Source organism: Cherax quadricarinatus, chromosome 56 (assembly GCF_038502225.1).
Source record: "Cherax quadricarinatus isolate ZL_2023a chromosome 56, ASM3850222v1, whole genome shotgun sequence".
NCBI classification, from domain to species: Eukaryota; Metazoa; Arthropoda; class Malacostraca; order Decapoda; family Parastacidae; genus Cherax; species Cherax quadricarinatus.
In genome coordinates, this window is record NC_091347.1 from 27,925,967 (window position 1) to 27,947,018 (window position 21,052).

Here is a 21,052-nt window from a genome sequence, read left to right on the forward strand (position 1 = left end):
TAGGTAGACAAAGACTACAGACCTCACTCAGGGAGAAAGACCTCGGGGTGACCATAACACCGAGCACGTCACCGGAGGCACACATCAACCAAATAACTGCTGCAGCATACGGGCGCCTGGCAAACCTGAGAATAGCGTTCCGATACCTTAATAAGGAATCGTTCAAGACACTGTACGCTGTGTATGTTAGGCCCATACTGGAGTATGCAGCACCAGTCTGGAACCCACACCTGGTCAAGCACGTCAAGTTTCTTAGAGAAAGTACAAAGGTTTGCAACAAGGCTAGTCCCAGAGCTCAGGGGAATGTCGTACGAGGAAAGGTTGAGGGAAATCGGACTGACGACACTGGAGGACAGAAGGGTCAGGGGAGACATGATAACGACATACAAGATACTGCGGGGAATAGACAAGGTGGACAGAGATAGGATGTTCCAGAGAGGGGACACAGGGACAAGGGGTCACAACTGGAAGCTGAAGACTCAGACGAGTCACAGGGACGTTAGGAAGTATTTCTTCAGTCATAGAGTTGTCAGAAAGTGGAACAGCCTAGCAAGTGTAGTGGAGGCAGGAACCATACATAGTTTTAAGAAGAGGTATGATACAGCTCAGGAAGCAGAGAGAGAGAGGACCTAGTAGCAATCAGTGAAGAGGCGGGGCCAGGAGCTGAGTCTCGATCCCTGCAACCACAATTAGGTGAGCACACACACACACACACAGCTACAAGAAGAAACTATTAATGGACACATACAAAAGAAAGATGAATAGGGCGAGATATCACCGCTAGTTTGTAAGAAATGCGCACAAGGAAGCGGTAGAAGTCCGTGGTGGTCAAGGAACTAGTACCAAGCAGTCTGGCGTTAGATCAACAAAATCACGTATACCTAATTAAGACACATAAGTTATACAGGAAAGACACTGATGAGCAGAGCTCACGTGAGTGAATTAAAAAAAAAACACACACAATACAACAACTTGATGAATAAGACACATGCGCAACAACATCTGGGTATCTTTACTGACATCAATAAAGATACCCAAGTGTTGTACATGCGTCTTATTCATCAAAAGTTTGTCTACTACGAAACAGAAGATGAATATAAGAAAAACTTTCAGTCTGTATGAGATTGTTCCACACACATGAGAGCAGTGATAGCAAGAGAAAGCCTTCAGCCGGGTCCACAAGAATCAGACTTTCCACAGTTAACATTTTAACTCACGTACAGTACATGACGCACAGAGAAGGGATTAACAACAAAGTGAACTTTGCTTGCAGATGTCAAAGTGTTATAATGACCGTCGTAAATTATAACAAGTCGGTGAAAGTAATGACATGGGAGTTAACGTAGATAAACAGAATGCAATCAGGACACTATAAAAACAAGCCACATGAAGAGTAAAGCTTGTGATAAAATAATGAAAACCTCTGAGAGAGACGAGGATGTGGGATAACAACAACAACTTATCACAGGAAGATTAGTTTAGGTAACATTCGTCAGAAACAGGACAAATGTATAATAACCCGCCGATGGAGCTTTTGGTCATCTGACCGAGGCCTTCCACTGGCTTATCAGCCTTTTATATAAGTACCTGAAATGTTTCCTGTTATATATATATATATATATATATATATATATATATATATATATATATATATATATATATATATATATATATATATATATATATATATATACACACATATATACAGAGAGAGAGAGAGAGAGAGAGAGAGAGAGAGAGAGAGAGAGAGAGAGAGAGAGAGAGAGAGAATACGTAAACACACACGAAACAGTTATCTTACCTTCCTGTGATCAGTAGGTGGAAATAATAGCTAATTAATGACAACACATCAACCAAAGTCAATAACAAAACGAATTAAATTTGAGCTGTAAAAATGTGTTTATTCTTCAGAAAGTAAAGCATCTGTCCACCTTGAGGGTGTTCCGGGGTCAACCCCCCCGCGGCCCGGTCCATGACCAGGCCTCCCGGTACTAAAAAAATGTAGAAGTGTCCTCAAGCAAGTGCACACGCACCCACACCAGCCCACGTGTGTGCAGGAAGGTGCACGTGTACTCAAATAAATAGTATGTATGTACTCACCAGTTGGTTAAGTCGGTGATCGTCTGTGACCTCTGATATATTGACCCCTCGCACCACCACGTGTTCAGCCTGACCCTGTACAAACAAATAATAATAATAATAATAATTAATCATAATAATAATACCAATCCTACTAATAATACTCGCCACCTTCATTATAATTACTTTACATTCCTTCAGGTATATAAAACACGTATAAAAAATACTTAAAACAATAGAAAGAGATTAGTATATTTTTTTACACTGAAAATGAAAGTAAAGTTGTGGACATAAAATCTTAATATAATAATACCGCGAAGACAAATTTATTCATAGTTATTATAAGATTATTATTATTATTATTATTATCAAAAAGAAGCGCTAAGCCACAAAGTTATTATAAGAGAAATGGAAGAAAATAACTGGTAATTAAACACTAACAACAACAACTCGTTCTTTTATTTGCTTATTACTGCATTACCTCTGCCCGACGTGTATATGTGTGTGTATATATATATATATATATATATATATATATATATATATATATATATATATATATATATATATATATATATATATATACACACACACACACACTCGCAAATCTACATGTAGGAATGGGATACTGAAGTTGACAGCCTGATTCAAATCTACACACTGCCACAGCAGAGGGGCGCCATGGGCACAGTACAAGAACACTGTGTCAACATCCGTGGTTCAATGCCCTTCAACCTGCTACCAGCAGAGATCAGCATCAATGTCGAAGCCGTGGAGTATTCAAGAGGGAACTGGACCACCATCTCTGCCAAGTGCCAGATCAACCAGGCTGACGGCTGTGTCTGCCAGCAGGCCTTTAATAGCAACAGGATGGTTGAACAGGCAATCAACAGGAAAGGATGGCCCCAGGCAGGACTACGAGGTTATATAACCCCTCGAAACCAGTCACAGGTAATTCACAGGTTAAATAAAATGCTTATACGTTTATATAATGCATCCTAAGTTAAAATAAAGAGAATATTTGTAAGACTACAGGAAACAATGTTGAGAAAGTAATTTTTTTTATTTAGTAAAATTGGATGAAGCAGCAATGTGCTGCTACCTACCCAATTCCATATAATAACTACATGGTTAGAAGCTATATATTTCCTTGCTATATTCCATCACGTAAGATGGGTTATATACAGACATAGTGAAAGGTAAGTTCCCAGCCACAACTCTGCTGTCCTGCCACTTCATGCTTAATCTACCCCAACAACTCTGCGGTACTTCTCCATAATGTTTCATCCACTCATTCAACTCTGCGGTACTTCTCCATAATGTTTCATCCACTCCCTCAACTCTGCGGTACTTCTCCATAATGTTTCATCCACTCCCACACAAGAGAAAACTTGTACCTCCTCACAACACCAACTGAATCACATCGTCTCCGAATTTGACGACAATCTATAAACAAATTTCTAGGATTTAATATACATTTGTGAACTTAAGTTTAACGTTATAAGGTCAATTTATTTCCTTATAAGTTGCCCAAATGTTCTGCCCAAAAGCTGAAGGTCCCAAGTTGGCTCTTTGCTACCATGGTCACCTGACAGTACATAATTACCCGGGTGCTAGTTTCCTTACACCTGCTGCTACGGTTATCTTGCAGTACAAAAGTCTGGGTATTATTTTCTTTACAGCTGCTGCCATGTTCACCTAGCAGTTCATAATTACATGGGTGTTAGTCTTATTACACATGCTGTCCATTTTTTTACCTAATAGTGCCTAATTACCTGGGTGTCAGTGTCCTTGCACTTGCTGCCATGTTCACCTAGCAGTAAATAAGCACCTATGAGTAGCATCCTCGTAAAACATTACAGAAGACAGTTCAAGAGTAGACAACAAGTGGAGCACACGAGTAATGGTTTAGGGGGGCTGTAGGGCAATTTTCCCCGCGCGCTCGCCCAAAAATCGAAAAAATATGGAAATTGAGTTATATATACTGAAAAATAGCTCAACTCTTTGGCAACACAATGGTACCAGAATGAATGTTCTACGACGTTTCTACAAGAAATTATAGTCATTTATATCAGGTATGGTGACGGCGATGTTGGTAGCGAGTCTGCTCACGGCCCATATATTTTTTGGAGTTGTTTCCTTGTTTTTATCGCCTTTTCTTGCATTATTCTTTCTAATATAATAACTGACTATTTGGCATCATAACACTGTAGGTGGGACTTATCCGTAGACTTAGAGACAACCGGGAACCAGACGGGAACGCTCGGCAGTGTTCCCGCTCCCGAGAGAGCCAGCAGGAATCACCCATTATTACGCTTATATATCAACTCTACGGCTTATTTGTCTATCAGAATTGATCTAATATGATATAATAAACACTATAAATAACATACAAACATGTTATATACTCTAGACTGAATAAAATAGGCCATAATATGACGAAAGATTATCGGGAATATTTCGATATAAATGAGTTACTCCTCTCCATGTCGTCTTTGAGTAAGAGAAAACGGTGTTTTGAAGAGGATAACTGCACTAGAACATCAGTTTACTAAGAAATACACCCAAACAAACGCGATTTTCGCGATTTTTTTTTTTTTTTTTTTTTGAGACGGGGGCCGGCCGGCGTTCCCGGCCGATATCTCGGAAGTAACTTATTCACCTAAAGTAGGAAGTGCTTCCTTTATTACTTAATTCAATGGAATAATATTCACAGATATTGTAGAATAATGATTTCTCTTATTTCCACCGTTGAGTTTTTGGAAATATTCCAAATACTTTGGGAGTTATGTGGGAGTAAAGGGCAGATTTTTTTGCAATATTCCAGAAACTAACAAACTTTATTTTTTTGTGAAATAACGATAAAGGTATTTAGAGGAAATCTATCGGTCAAAATTAGTATTAGCATTGTTCTCTCGGCACCAAGTGTCCAAACAACCTTACGTAGCCCCATATAAGAATGACTTCTGTCCCAAGGGCATTTTCAGTAAATCAGTCTTTTCTCAGTTGTTGTTTGAGGTATATTTTTGATAAATATTTTCAAGAAAGAGTGAAAACACTTTGTCTTGTGCACCAAAACTGGAGAAAATCGGACGGTAAATAAACGAGTTACGAATTTTGCCCTACAGCCCCCTTGGTTTAATCCACGTAGCGCTTCCAATATAAAACTACAACCCATCGTTCATACAGCAACTTTACATATGTTATCTACTTGTACTTTTCTTTAGGTTTATTCTACACCTGTATCTACCAAATACATTTTAACAATATATAATATTTCTTTACGTCACTGTGTTATCACGTAAGAAGGTCAGTAAAAGCCATGTTTCTGACACAAATGTGTTTGTATTAGGAAAGGTACCATTGGTAAATGTATAGAAAAAGAGGTTTGAATTTTATATAACTGAACCTCGACACTTGAAGGTGTGAGTGTTTAGCCTCGACACTGGAATGTGTGAGTGTTTAGCCTCGACACTGGAATGTGTGAGTGTTTAGCCTCGACACTGGAATGTGTGTGTTTAGCCTCGACACTGGAATGTGTGAGTGTTTAGCTTCGACACTGGAATGTGTGAGTGTTTAGCCTCGACACTTGAAGGTGTGAGTGTCTAGCCTCGACACTGGAATGTGTGAGTGTTTAGCCTCGACACTGGAATGTGTGAGTGTTTAGCCTCGACACTAGAATGTGTGAGTGTTTAGCCTCGACACTAGAATGTGTGAGTGTTTAGCCTCGACACTGGAATGCGTGAGTGTTTAGCCTCAACACTGGAATGTGTGAGTGTTTAGCCTCGACACTTGAAGGTATAAGTGTGAAACCACAGCTGTAAAAAATAATAAGTTGTGAGGTGCAGCAGTGAGGCTTAGGACAGGCATTTATGGTAAACTCCTGTAGTTTACCTGCCTCAACACTGTCATTGTTGGCACTGCTGCCTCAAGGACATTCTCGTTTTTATGAGTGAAAAATGGACGGATCAAAGAGAGTGAGAGCAGAGCTGATATTAGGCAGGCGGAGGTGGAGAGCAGTGGTGATATAATGATTGAGCAAGAGGAATTGAAGACGCTGGCCACCCACCAAGGTAAACACCGCCTCCACCAGAGGTCTTACTACTTGTTGTCTTCCTGATTTATGTGTAGCTTCCAAACCATACCACGGGCGGGGATAGAACCCGCGATCCGAGTCTCAAAACTCCAGACCGTCGTGTCATTACGATTTCGTGAGTCGTGTAGCTTCCATATTGTAAATCTTATACAATAGCAACAAGTTAAAAAATGCCCATTAAAAAATACATTAAAATAAGAAATAAAATAACATAACGGAAAAGAAATATGAATTACAAAGATGGAAAACTCTGGCTGACATGACCCTGATAGGGTTAGGAAACCAGCATAACCCATGAAGACCAAGAAGTGTAACTTAGACAGCGACCCCACGAAAGTCTAGTAACTTTTAAGTACCTACCTATTTACTGTTAGGTCGGCAGGTGTTACAAGTTACCTATATATCTCACCCTAACAGTGACCGAACCTAACTATTTTCTCGGTTGTGAATCGAACGCTCTACCACACATACGAGGAAAATAAGATATTATAACATAAATCATAAACAAATACGAAAAAAATGCATAAGGAAGATATATGTACCAGGGAGAACAAAGCTATGCAGACGGTACATCCCAGTAAAGAATATTTCCTAACAAGAAATAACAGATAGCCGATAAGGGATCCAAGGTAGGTATAATGTTTGTCAGGAAACAGGACAAGTGTTTCCTGGGGCGAGTCTCAGCCATATGATTACCCACAGCTGGAGATTCTGGTCATGTGACCGAAGCCTTGTGCTAGCTTACCCCTCCACCCCTTTAAAAATTTTGGTTATGATTTTAACCATTTCTTACGTGTAATGTATAGGGATCCAAGAGTAGAAACTTCATTATTTAATTTGATAAACTAAACGCCGAAGACGTGACTGCAAGCATAACTCCCTTTCTATAACTACACATAGACAAAGTCTTACACTCACAAGATATCACTCAACAGACTGGATGATAACTGCCCGACCAAAATGTTCGGGACACAAATATTCAGAGCATAAACGTTCGCGATACAAATATAAACTAAATGCTAAATCGTGCCAATGAGGTATAAGAAAAGAACTTAGTCTAGTGTGAGGGTACTGAGTAGGCTACACACAATTGGGGATGAGGTAGTGCAGGAAAACTTCGTAAATAAATTAAGCGTAAATACTAGAAGTCAAAGGGGCCAGCGACGGATGACACTAGCCGGTGGCCCAAGAGCTGGAGCTTAATATATTTAAATACAACTAGGTGATTACAGGCAGATAAACAGGCGCTTAAATGTAGACAGATTCTGGTTGGTGAAACCCAAAACCCAAAAAAACACATTGTAAATAATTTGCTCCCCAAAAAAACTAAATCTATTGCAAAGCCCACCTTTTATTACACGAGTACATTGTAAACTACAAATTATAACCCAACTCCATTGAATACCTAAAGTATATAGTAACAACTATTATTGTAATATAGCGATAACTTTTAAAGATTGAGTTACCCCTTATCTACTCCATTGTTTTATTTTCTTTGTTTCTCGGCTGCAACCATTTTCTTTAATATCCAAATTTTACGGGGGTAACACGAGGAATGAAGTTTGTATTTTATGTCGGAAAGACAGGAATGGAGAGGTACACATGTCATCACTCACTAAGTGGGTTTAGTAGAGAAGATTCATGTAGTATGAAAGTAAGCTAAATTTATGAAATAATGAGGACACCTGAGACAAAAAGAATGAACTCACTCTAATTAGAGAAAGAAAATCCAGCCACAGTGGTGGACACGAACATCATGGAAAGACAAGTAGGGAATTCTTTATTATTTAGCTTTGAACTTTATGCAGTGTTGGTAACAAGAGCAGACGTCACATCTTTCCTCGTTAACTGTAGGTTTACACACACACACACACACACACACACACACACACACACACACACACACACACACACACACACACACACACACACACACACACACACACACACATACATAGCTTGAAGAAGAAATGGTATGATAAAGCTTATGGAGCAGGGAGAGAGAGGACCTAGTAGCAATCAGTGAAGAGGCGGGGCCAGGAGCTATGAATCGATCCCTGCAACCACAAATAGATGAGCAAATAGATGAGTAAAAAAACACACACACACACACCTACAGTTAACGAGGAAAGATGTAACGTCTGCTCTTGTTACCAACACTGCATAAAGTTCAAAGCTAAAATAATAAATAAATCCTTACTTGTCTTTCCGTGATGTTCGTGTCCACCACTGTGACTGGTGAGTGATGACATGTGTACCTCTCCATTCCTGTGTTTCTGACTTACACAGTATTAACACTCTACGTCCACTGGATATTAAACTTTACCGTTTAATGTTTGTCCGCTCTGACGCAATATTGGTGTTGTGTAATTCTTGTTAAGTCTGGCTGTCCACCACAGGACTTGTAGTAATCCTTACATGGAAAGTGATGAACACAGCCAATACTCACAACTCATCTACCAATCCAAGAACAACCTTCCCTACAGCCCCCCCACACCCCTTTCCTCATGTCCATTCCTTCCCCTTCCATCCCTCAGATCTCCATATCCCTCTCGTCATTTACCTCACGCCCTGCACCACTTCTCCTTCCCATACTGCATATATCACATTCTCCAACAATCCCATCACCCATAATCTTCCCCATCTCTAAACACCCCTTCCCATACCTCACCCAGGAGTCCTAACACCCTTCCCATCCCCAAGCCTCTCCTCGCCCCCAGCCACCACACTTCATTCTCTTATTCTGGCACCTTCCCCATCATAGCCCCGACAACCTCCTCATAAGGGTGCGTTCAGAGCATTCGACTCACAAATTAAAGGTACCGGGTTCGACTCCCTGACACAGAGAAACAGGTATGTTTCCTTACATTTCTGCTACCCTTGCCCACCTAGCAGTAAAAATAGGTATCTATATTAGCCGATTGTTGCGGATCGTGTCTAGGGGACAATATGCAACCATATCCTATTTAAACCAACCTATTACACTATTTGGAAGAATTCAAGTGTCGAGTAAAAGTTATTAGTGCACCACTTCTCCTTCCCATACTGCATATATCACATTCTCCAACAATCCCATCACCCATAATCTTCCCCATCTCTAAACACCCCTTCCCATACCTCACCCAGGAGTCCTAACACCCTTCCCATCCCCAAGCCTCTCCTCGCCCCCAGCCACCACACTTCATTCTCTTATTCTGGCACCTTCCCCATCATAGCCCCGACAACCTCCTCATAAGGGTGCGTTCAGAGCATTCGACTCACAAATTAAAGGTACCGGGTTCGACTCCCTGACACAGAGAAACAGGTATGTTTCCTTACATTTCTGCTACCCTTGCCCACCTAGCAGTAAAAATAGGTATCTATATTAGCCGATTGTTGCGGATCGTGTCTAGGGGACAATATGCAACCATATCCTATTTAAACCAACCTATTACACTATTTGGAAGAATTCAAGTGTCGAGTAAAAGTTATTAGTGTACTTAATGATGTAAATTAAAAAATGCACTTCTCTTCCTCGTCTCGAGCTTCTGAATTTCTTCACTTCTTTTCCTATCCCCACAAGATCCCACTTGTCCTCTTTCTACACCCCAACCCCCATCTTCCTCACTTTAATCCCCTATCCTAAGTGCTAAAAGCAAGACCCCACTGTCAAGATCAGCATAGAGTTATGCATTTTCACTGTCAACCTCTGATTGTGTGCTGAAGAAATAGAACATCAGGAACAGGTGGGAGGAGCAGCAGCAGCAGCAATGGGGCTCGCCCAAAAATAAGAGTGGGTGAGAGCAGGCGTGCTGGGCATGCAGGAACCTGCCACAGCCAACTGCTGTTCTGCTGCTCCGCTCTGTTCTGCCGCTCTCTCATTTATAATTTACATAATCTTCCAAGGATCACCACACACCTGCCTCAAGGATCACCATACACCTGCCTCAAGGATCACCATACACCTGCCTCAAGGATCATCATACACCTGCCTCAAGGATCACCATACACCTGCCTCAAGGATCACCATACACCTGCCTCAAGGATCACCATACACCTGCCTCAAGGACCACAATACACCTACCCCGGGAACTACTACCACTTGTGATATACCTTTGATGAGTTCCCAGAGCTTTTCTACCCTCAGAACCTGGCCATGGGCCAGGCTCGTCTGGTGCTTGCCTGGTCAACCAGGCTGTTGCTGTTGATGATTCGAAGCCCCATATCCATCACAGCCTGGTTGATCTAGCACCTGGTGAAGATACTTGTCCAGTATCTTCACCAGGTATTACATCACTGCCCAACAATGAGCACTCACACACACAGGCAAGTCATTAATACAGATTAGATTCATCACATAAGTGATCTACATCGGAAAACTCCTAATTTATGTGAGTGTTCCCACCAGGACTTTTTTCTTCTTCTTTTATTCACTGCTTTTGTTTACGTGTGAAAGTAAAATTTCAGAGTCATGTTTCAGTTTCCATATTAACTTTTCATTAGGAACTCTGTTGGAAGTTTTTCTTTTAAATATTAATGAGATCTTCCCATCCACTTTTATCTTTAACAGATTTTTACTGTGGAATTTTTACATGAACGGTTGTTATTGAAAGTGTGTGCGCGTTAGTGTGTGTGTGTGTGTGTGTGTGTGTGTGTGTGTGTGTGTGTGTGTGTGTGTGTGTGTGTGTGTGTGTGTGTGCGCGGGCGGGCGAGCGTTACAGTGGCTGTATGCGTGCGTGTTACTGTGAGTGCGTGGTTACTGAGTGCGCGTGCGTTACTGGGAATGCTTGCGCGCGCGTATTATGAGTGTCTGTGTGCGTGCGTTACTGCATCTGTGTGTGCGTTAGTGTTTCTGCGTATGTGATCGTTGCTGTATGTCTAGCGTGAGCGTGCGTTACTGCATCTGTGTGTGCGTTAGTGTGTCTGCGTATGTGATCGTTGCTGTATGTCTAGCGTGAGCGTGCGTTACTGCATCTGTGTGTGCGTTAGTGTGTCTGCGTATGTGATCGTTGCTGTATGTCTAGTGTGAGCGTGCGTTACTGCATCTGTGTGCGCGTTAGTGTGTCTGCGTATGTGACCGTTGCTGTATGTCTAGTGTGAGCGTGCGTTAGTGTATATGTGTGTTTAAGAATAAGATATTGTGTATCCGTGCGTGAGCGTGAGTGCCTGTGTGGTGAACTAACAGATTTGTTTGAATGGTGAGACTCAGCTCCTGGCCCCGCCTCCTAACCCGAAACGACAAGTATTGCTGGGCCCTCGTCTCTGAAATGAATCATATCCATTCTCGAAGCTGTGTATGGAGAGAATGAGAGAGAGAGAGAGAGAGAGAGAGAGAGAGAGAGAGAGAGAGAGAGAGAGAGAGAGAGAGAGAGAGAGAGAGAGAGAGAGAGAGAGAGAGAGAGAGAGAGAGAGAGAGAGAGAGAGAGAGAGTCAGTCTAGGCTATTGTGACATTTATAACCAAGTTAGATTAAATATAGTGTGGTGATGTGTCACCCCCTCAACCCCCTGTGACATCACCAGCTACCTAACGTCACAATGATCCTGAAGTGAACATAGTGCGCTATGTCCGGAAGTTACTTACATAGGTTACTTCAGTTCTAGTATAAACACAGTAAATTCCTCCAGTGGCCTTCCACTGGAACTTAATAACTGTTGCAGTAACTACGTGACTAATACAAGTGGATACAGGAACAGACTGTTCAACACAAACTCATGAACACACTGTCAACCTCAGTTTAACACTGAAGAACAAGACCACACTCTTATAACACTGAAGAACAAGACCACACTGTTATAACACTGAAGAACAAGACCACACTCATAACACTGAAGAACAAGACCACACTGTTATAACACTGAAGAACAAGACCACACTGTTATAACACTGAAGAACAAGACCACACTCATAACACTGAAGAACAAGACCACACTGTTATAACACTGAAGAACAAGACCACACTCATAACACTGAAGAACAAGACCACACTGTTATAACACTGAAGAACAAGACCACACTAATAACACTGAAGAACAAGACCACACTAATAACACTGAAGAACAAGACCACACTGTTATAACACTGAAGAACAAGACCACACTGTTATAACACTGAAGAACAAGACCACACTAATAACACTGAAGAACAAGACCACACTGTTATAACACTGAAGAACAAGACCACACTGTTATAACACTGAAGAACAAGACCACACTGTTATAACACTGAAGAACAAGACCACACTAATAACACTGAAGAACAAGACCACACTAATAACACTGAAGAACAAGACCACACTAATAACACTGAAGAACAAGACCACACTAATAACACTGAAGAACAAGACCACACTAATAACACTGAAGAACAAGACCACACTCATAACACTGAAGAACAAGACCACACTGTTATAACACTGAAGAACAAGACCACACTAATAACACTGAAGAACAAGACCACACTAATAACACTGAAGAACAAGACAACACTGTTATAACACTGAAGAACAAGACCACACTGTTGTAACACTGAAGAACAAGACCACACTGTTATAACACTGAAGAACAAGACCACACTGTTATAACACTGAAGAACAAGACCACACTGTTATAACACTGAAGAACAAGACCACACTGTTATAACACTGAAGAACAAGACCACACTGTTATAACACTGAAGAACAAGACCACACTGTTATAACACTGAAGAACAAGACCACACTAATAACACTGAAGAACAAGACCACACTAATAACACTGAAGAACAAGACCACACTGTTATAACACTGAAGAACAAGACCACACTAATAACACTGAAGAACAAGACCACACTGTTGTAACACTGAAGAACAAGACCACACTGTTATAACACTGAAGAACAAGACCACACTGTTATAACACTGAAGAACAAGACCACACTGTTATAACACTGAAGAACAAGACCACACTAATAACACTGAAGAACAAGACTACACTAATAACACTGAAGAACAAGACCACACTGTTATAACACTGAAGAACAAGACCACACTAATAACACTGAAGAACAAGACCACACTGTTATAACACTGAAGAACAAGACCACACTAATAACACTGAAGAACAAGACCACACTAATAACACTGAAGAACAAGGCCACACTAATAACACTGAAGAACAAGACCACACTAATAACACTGAAGAACAAGGCCACACTAATAACACTGAAGAACAAGACTACACTAATAACACTGAAGAACAAGGCCACACTAATAACACTGAAGAACAAGACCACACTGTTATAACACTGAAGAACAAGACCACACTAATAACACTGAAGAACAAGACCACACTAATAACACTGAAGAACAAGGCCACACTAATAACACTGAAGAACAAGGCCACACTAATAACACTGAAGAACAAGGCCACACTAATAACACTGAAGAACAAGACCACACTAATAACACTGAAGAACAAGGCCACACTAATAACACTGAAGAACAAGGCCACACTAATAACACTGAAGAACAAGACCACACTAATAACACTGAAGAACAAGACCACACTAATAACACTGAAGAACAAGGCCACACTGTTATAACACTGAAGAACAAGACCACACTAATAACACTGAAGAACAAGACCACACTGTTATAACACTGAAGAACAAGACCACACTAATAACACTGAAGAACAAGACCACACTGTTATAACACTGAAGAACAAGACCACACTAATAACACTGAAGAACAAGACCACACTAATAACACTGAAGAACAAGGCCACACTGTTATAACACTGAAGAACAAGACCACACTAATAACACTGAAGAACAAGACCACACTAATAACACTGAAGAACAAGACCACACTAATAACACTGAAGAACAAGGCCACACTAATAACACTGAAGAACAAGGCCACACTAATAACACTGAAGAACAAGGCCACACTGTTATAACACTGAAGAACAAGGCCACACTAATAACACTGAAGAACAAGGCCACACTAATAACACTGAAGAACAAGGCCACACTGTTATAACACTGAAGAACAAGGCCACACTAATAACACTGAAGAACAAGGCCACACTAATAACACTGAAGAACAAGAGAGACTAGCGACAAGTTCACGGTGTACGATGGTAATTTAGACACATGTGCAACACTTGGGTATCTTTGCTGAGGAAACGTTTCGCCACACAGTGGCTTCATCAGTCAATACAAAGGAGAATCGTGAAGATCAAGAGTTTGAGGTAATCTTGGAAAAAATACTGATCCTGGTCTTTTTAGGTCAAGCAGTCCATACCTGGCCTATTAGGTCATCTAAAAATTATTTACGGTGTGTGTGTGTGTGTGTGTGTGTGTGTGTACTCACCTAGTTGAGATTGCAGGGGTCGAGTCGAAGCTCCTGGCCCCGCCTCTTCACTGGTCGCTACTAGGTAACTCTCCCTGAACCGTGAGCTTTATCATACCTCTGCTTAAAGCTATGTATGGATCCTGCCTCCACTACATCGCTTCCCAAACTATTCCACTTACTGACTACTCTGTGGCTGAAGAAATACTTCCTAACATCCCTGTGATTCATCTGTGTCTTCAACTTCCAACTGTGTCCCCTTGTTACTGTGTCCAATCTCTGAAACATCCTGTCTTTGTCCACCTTGTCAATTCCTCTCAGTATTTTGTATGTCGTTATCATGTCCCCCCTATCTCTCCTGTCCTCCAGTGTCGTCAGGTTGATTTCCCTTAACCTCTCCTCGTAGGACATACCTCTTAGCTCTGGAACTAGTCTTGTTGCAAACCTTTGCGCTTTCTCTAGTTTCTTTACGTGCTTGGCTAGGTGTGGGTTCCAAACTGGTGCTGCATACTCCAATATGGGCCTAATGTACACGGTGTACAGGGTCCTGAACGATTCCTTATTAAGATGTCGGAATGCTGTTCTGAAGTTTGCTAGGCGCCCATATGCTGCAGCAGTTATTTGATTGATGTGCGCTTCAGGAGATGTGCCTGGTGTTATACTCACCCCAAGATCTTTTTCCTTGAGTGATGTTTGTAGTCTCTGGCCCCCTAGACTGTACTCCGTCTGCGGTCTTCTTTGCCCTTCCCCAATCTTCATGACTTTGCACTTGGTGGGATTGAACTCCAGGAGCCAATTGCTGGACCAGGTCTGCAGCCTGTCCAGATCCCTTTGTAGTTCTGCCTGGTCTTCGATCGAATGAATTCTTCTCATCAACTTCACGTCATCTGCAAACAGGGACACTTCGGAGTCTATTCCTTCCACATACACACACAAATGTGTGTGTGTGTGTGTGTGTGTGTGTGTGTGTGTGTGTGTGTGTGTGTGTGTGTGTGTGTGTGCGTGCGTGCGTGCGTGCGTGCGTGCGTGCGTGCGTGTGTGTGTGTGTGTGTGTGTAGTGACCAGTCAAGAGGCCCCGCCTCTTCACTAGGTCCACTCTCTCCCCGCCCCATGAGCTTTATCATACCTCTTCTTAAAGCTGTGTATGAATCCTGCCTCCATTACATCACTCTCGAGACTGTTCCACTTCCTGATAGCTCTTTGGCTGAAGAGCTTCCTAACATCCCTGTGACTCATCTGAGTTTTCAGCTTCCAGTTGTGACCGCTTGTTTCAGTGTCACATCCGTGTCACACACGTTTATGTTTGTGCGTGTGTATGTGTGTGAAGTCTGGACCAGGAGTGCCTCATACAAGTGCCACTGCCAACCATGCTCCACAATACTATATATGGCACGCACATCTCCCTACCTACCTCCCCCCTCTCTATCCCTCCTGCCCTTCCTACCATCTATCAGCTGCTGGTACTCACTTCTATGTACTCACCTCTATGTACTCACTTCTATGTACTCACCTCTATGTACTGAATGATAATGCTTCATTTCTTTAAGCATACAGATAAATTAGATACATGGGTAGATACAGAACAAAAATAGCAGGAACAAAAGAAAGGCACTAATTATGAGATGTATATAAGAATAAAACAAATAAAAAGCACTGCGGAAGTCCTACTGGCCCATGGTCGGGCAATATGTGGTTCCAGGAGTCGAAAGTCTGCATTATCTTGTGAAACACTAATACTGGAGAAGGAAAACACTGAGTGTTTACAAGGTGTGTTATACTGTTTTATACTGTTATACTCTTATGATGTGTTACATTGTGTTACACTGTGTTGTAATGTGTTATACTGTTATACACTCTTAAACTGTGTTATACTGTGTTACACTGTGTTATACTGTGTTACACTGTTATACTGTCCTACACTGTTATACTGTGTTACACTGTGTTATACTGTTATACTGTGTTACACTGTGTTATACTGTCCTACACTGTTATACTGTGTTACACTGTGTTATACTGTGTTACACTGTTATACTGTCCTACACTGTTATACTGTGTTACACTGTGTTATACTGTCCAACACTGTTATACTGTGTTACACTGTGTTATACTGTCCTACACTGTTATACTGTGTTACACTGTGTTATACTGTCCAACACTGTTATACTGTGTTACACTGTTATACTGTCCTACACTGTTATACTGTGTTACACTGTTATACTGTCCTACACTGTTATACTGTGTTACACTGTTATACTGTCCTACACTGTTATACTGTGTTACACTGTGTTACACTGTTATACTGTCTTAACACTGTTATAAACTGGCACAGATCTTAGGGTGATCTATTTCAAGTCATTCTGACGTCATTCTCACCTTGTTTCACCCGCAGCCAAAATTAGATGGCGGTGTAGGAGACTGGTAACCCAAGACAGTGCAAAGTTGACGTGCAAGACGGTGCAAAGTTGCACTTTAAGACGGTGCAAAGTTGCACTTTAAGACGGTGCAAAGTTGACCTCCAAGACGGTGCAAAGTTGACGTCCAAGACGGTGCAAAGTTGACGTCCAAGACAGTGCAAAGTTGACGTGCAAGACGGTGCAAAGTTGACGTACAAGACGGTGCAAAGTTGACGTCCAAGACGGTGCAAAGTTGACGTACAAGACGGTGCAAAGTTGACGTGCAAGACGGTGCAAAGTTGACGTGCAAGACGGTGCAAAGTTGACGTGCAAGACGGTGCAAAGTTGACGTGCAAGACGGTGCAAAGTTGACCTCCAAGACGGTGCAAAGTTGACGTGCAAGACGGTGCAAAGTTGACGTGCAAGACGGTGCAAAGTTGACGTACAAGACGGTGCAAAGTTGACGTCCAAGACGGTGCAAAGTTGACGTGCAAGACGGTGCAAAGTTGACGTGCAAGACGGTGCAAAGTTGACGTACAAGACGGTGCAAAGTTGACGTCCAAGACGGTGCAAAGTTGACGTGCAAGACGGTGCAAAGTTGACGTGCAAGACGGTGCAAAGTTGACGTCCAAGACAGTGGAAAGTTGACGTGCTAGACGGTGCAAAGTTGACGTGCAAGACGGTGCAAAGTTGACGTGCAAGACGGTGCAAAGTTGACGTACAAGACGGTGCAAAGTTGACGTCCAAGACGGTGCAAAGTTGACGTGCAAGACGGTGCAAAGTTGACGTGCAAGACGGTGCAAAGTTGACGTGCAAGACGGTGCAAAGTTGACGTGCAAGATGGTGCAAAGTTGACGTGCAAGACGGTGCAAAGTTGACGTGCAAGACGGTGCAAAGTTGACGTGCAAGACGGTGCAAAGTTGACCTCCGTGACGGTGCAAAGTTGACCTCCGTGGCGGTGCAAAGTTGACCTCCGTGACGGTGCAAAGTTGACCTCCGTGACGGTGCAAAGTTGACCTCCAAGACGGTGCAAAGTTGACCTCCAAGACGGTGCAAAGTTGACCTTCAAGACGGTGCAAAGTTGACCTCCGTGACGGTGCAAAGTTGACCTCCGTGACGGTGCAAAGTTGACCTCCGTGACGGTGCAAAGTTGACCTCCGTGACGGTGCAAAGTTGACCTCCAAGACGGTGCAAAGTTGACCTCCAAGACGGTGCAAAGTTGACCTCCAAGACGGTGCAAAGTTGCACTCCAAGACGGTGCAAAGTTGCACTCCAAGACGGTGCAAAGTTGCACTCCAAGACGGTGCAAAGTTGACCTCCAAGACGGTGCAAAGTTGACCTCCAAGACGGTGCAAAGTTGACCTCCAAGACGGTGCAAAGTTGACCTTCAAGACGGTGCAAAGTTGACCTCCAAGACGGTGCAAAGTTGCACTCCAAGACGGTGCAAAGTTGACCTTCAAGACGGTGCAAGGTTGACCTCCAAGACGGTACAAAGTTGACCTCCAAGACGGTGCAAAGTTGACCTTCAAGACGGTGCAAAGTTGACCTCCAAGACGGTGCAAAGTTGACCTTCAAGACGGTGCAAAGTTGACCTTCAAGACGGTGCAAAGTTGACCTTCAAGACGGTGCAAAGTTGACCTCCAAGACGGTGCAAAGTTGACCTCCAAGACGGTGCAAAGTTGACCTTCAAGACGGTGCAAAGTTGACCTTCAAGACGGTGCAAAGTTGACCTTCAAGACGGTGCAAAGTTGACCTTCAAGACGGTGCAAGGTTGACCTCCAAGACGGTACAAAGTTGACCTCCAAAACAGTGTAAACTTATACACCAAGTGTTTAGATGGGGTTTAAATCCAATGGTCACGTATCCTGCTTTACAGACACAAAAATAAATACATGTATGAATATCTGATTACATAATAAGCATCTGTAATCCCAGTAAAAAAAAAGTTATTTTTTAACACGAGCGATTTTTTTTTTCCAGGAAAATTGTAACTCCCTAAAAGAGAAAACACATTCATTATCGTTCATTCAATGACCGTTTTATCTGGAGAGTTTATCTGGAGAGAGTTCCGGGGGTCAACGCCCCCGCGGCCCGGTCTGTGACCAGGCCTCCTTAGGTCAGTGTCCCAGGATGCGACCCACACCAGTCGACTAACACCCAGGTACCCATTTTACTGATGGGGAACATAGACAACAGGTGGAAAGAAACACGTCCAATGTTTCTACTCTGGCTGGGAATCGAACCCAGGCCCTCGCCGTGTGAAGCGAGAGCGTTAACCACCAGGACACAATCTGAGTGACTCAGAACTGCAACATCCCTACCCATCCTTCAGAGTGCAGGCACTGTACTTTCCACCTCCAGAACTGTAACATCCCTACCCATCCTTCAGAGTGCAGGCACTGTACTTTCCACCTCCAGAACTGTAACATCCCTACCCATCCTTCAGAGTGCAGGCACTGTACTTTCCACCTCCAGAACTGTAACATCCCTACCCATCCTTCAGAGTGCAGGCACTGTACTTTCCACCTCCAGAACTGTAACATCCCTACCCATCCTTCAGAGTGCAGGCACTGTACTTCCCACCTCCAGAACTGTAACATCCCTACCCATCCTTCAGAGTGCAGGCACTGTACTTTCCACCTCCAGAACTGTAACATCCCTACCCATCCTTCAGAGTGCAGGCACTGTACTTTCCACCTCCAGAACTGTAACATCCCTACCCATCCTTCAGAGTGCAGGCACTGTACTTTCCACCTCCAGAACTGTAACATCCCTACCCATCCTTCAGAGTGCAGGCACTGTACTTTCCACCTCCAGAACTGTAACATCCCTACCCATCCTTCAGAGTGCAGGCACTGTACTTTCCACCTCCAGAACTGTAACATCCCTACCCATCCTTCAGAGTGCAGGCACTGTACTTTCCACCTCCAGAACTGTAACATCCCTACCCATCCTTCAGAGTGCAGGCACTGTACTTCCCACCTCCAGAACTGTAACATCCCTACCCATCCTTCAGAGTGCAGGCACTGTACTTTCCACCTCCAGAACTGTAACATCCCTACCCATCCTTCAGAGTGCAGGCACTGTACTTCCCACCTCCAGAACTGCAACATCCCTACCCATCCTTCAGAGTGCAGGCACTGTACTTCCCACCTCCAGAACTGTAACATCCCTACCCATCCTTCAGAGTGCAGGCACCCTACTTCCCACCTCCAGAACTGTAACATCCCTACCCATCCTTCAGAGTGCAGGCACTGTACTTTCCACCTCCAGAACTGTAACATCCCTACCCATCCTTCAGAGTGCAGGCACTGTACTTTCCACCTCCAGAACTGTAACATCCCTACCCATCCTTCAGAGTGCAGGCACTGTACTTTCCACCTCCAGAACTGTAACATCCCTACCCATCCTTCAGAGTGCAGGCACTGTACTTTCCACCTCCAGAACTGTAACATCCCTACCCATCCTTCAGAGTGCAGGCACTGTACTTCCCACCTCCAGAACTGTAACATCCCTACCCATCCTTCAGAGTGCAGGCACTGTACTTTCCACCTCCAGAACTGTAACATCCCTACCCATCCTTCAGAGTGCAGGCACTGTACTTCCCACCTCCAGAACTGTAACATCCCTACCCATCCTTCAGAGTGCAGGCACTGTACTTTCCACCTCCAGAACTGTAACATCCCTACCCATCCTTCAGAGTGCAGGCACTGTACTTCCCACCTCCAGAACTGCAACATCCCTACCCATCCTTCAGAGTGCAGGCACTGTACTTCCCACCTCCAGAACTGTAACATCCCTACCCATCCTTCAGAGTGCAGGCACCCTACTTCCCACCTCCAGAACTGTAACATCCCTACCCATCCTTCAGAGTGCAGGCACTGTACTTTCCACCTCCAGAACTGTAACATCCCTACCCATCCTTCAGAGTGCAGGCACTGTACTTTCCACCTCCAGAACTGTAACATCCCTACCCATCCTTCAGAGTGCAGGCACTGTACTTCCCACCTCCAGAACTGTAACATCCCTACCCATCCTTCAGAGTGCAGGCACTGTACTTTCCACCTCCAGAACTGTAACATCCCTACCCATCCTTCAGAGTGCAGGCACTGTACTTTCCACCTCCAGAACTGTAACATCCCTACCCATCCTTCAGAGTGCAGGCACTGTA

At 43.2% G+C, this 21,052-nt stretch overlaps 1 protein-coding gene across 12 annotated transcripts in view; it reads right to left on the minus strand.

Moving 5' to 3' along the window:
* The window catches only part of LOC128700714 (titin), a 333,838-nt gene that overhangs the window by 78,933 nt on the left and 233,853 nt on the right, over positions 1–21,052 (minus strand). For all 12 annotated transcript variants that reach the window (XM_070097261.1, XM_070097260.1, XM_070097253.1 and 9 more), the window contains one exon: positions 2,101–2,175. In XM_070097261.1, coding sequence (XP_069953362.1) covers positions 2,101–2,175 — 75 coding nt within the window. The remainder of the gene's footprint in view (positions 1–2,100; positions 2,176–21,052) is intronic.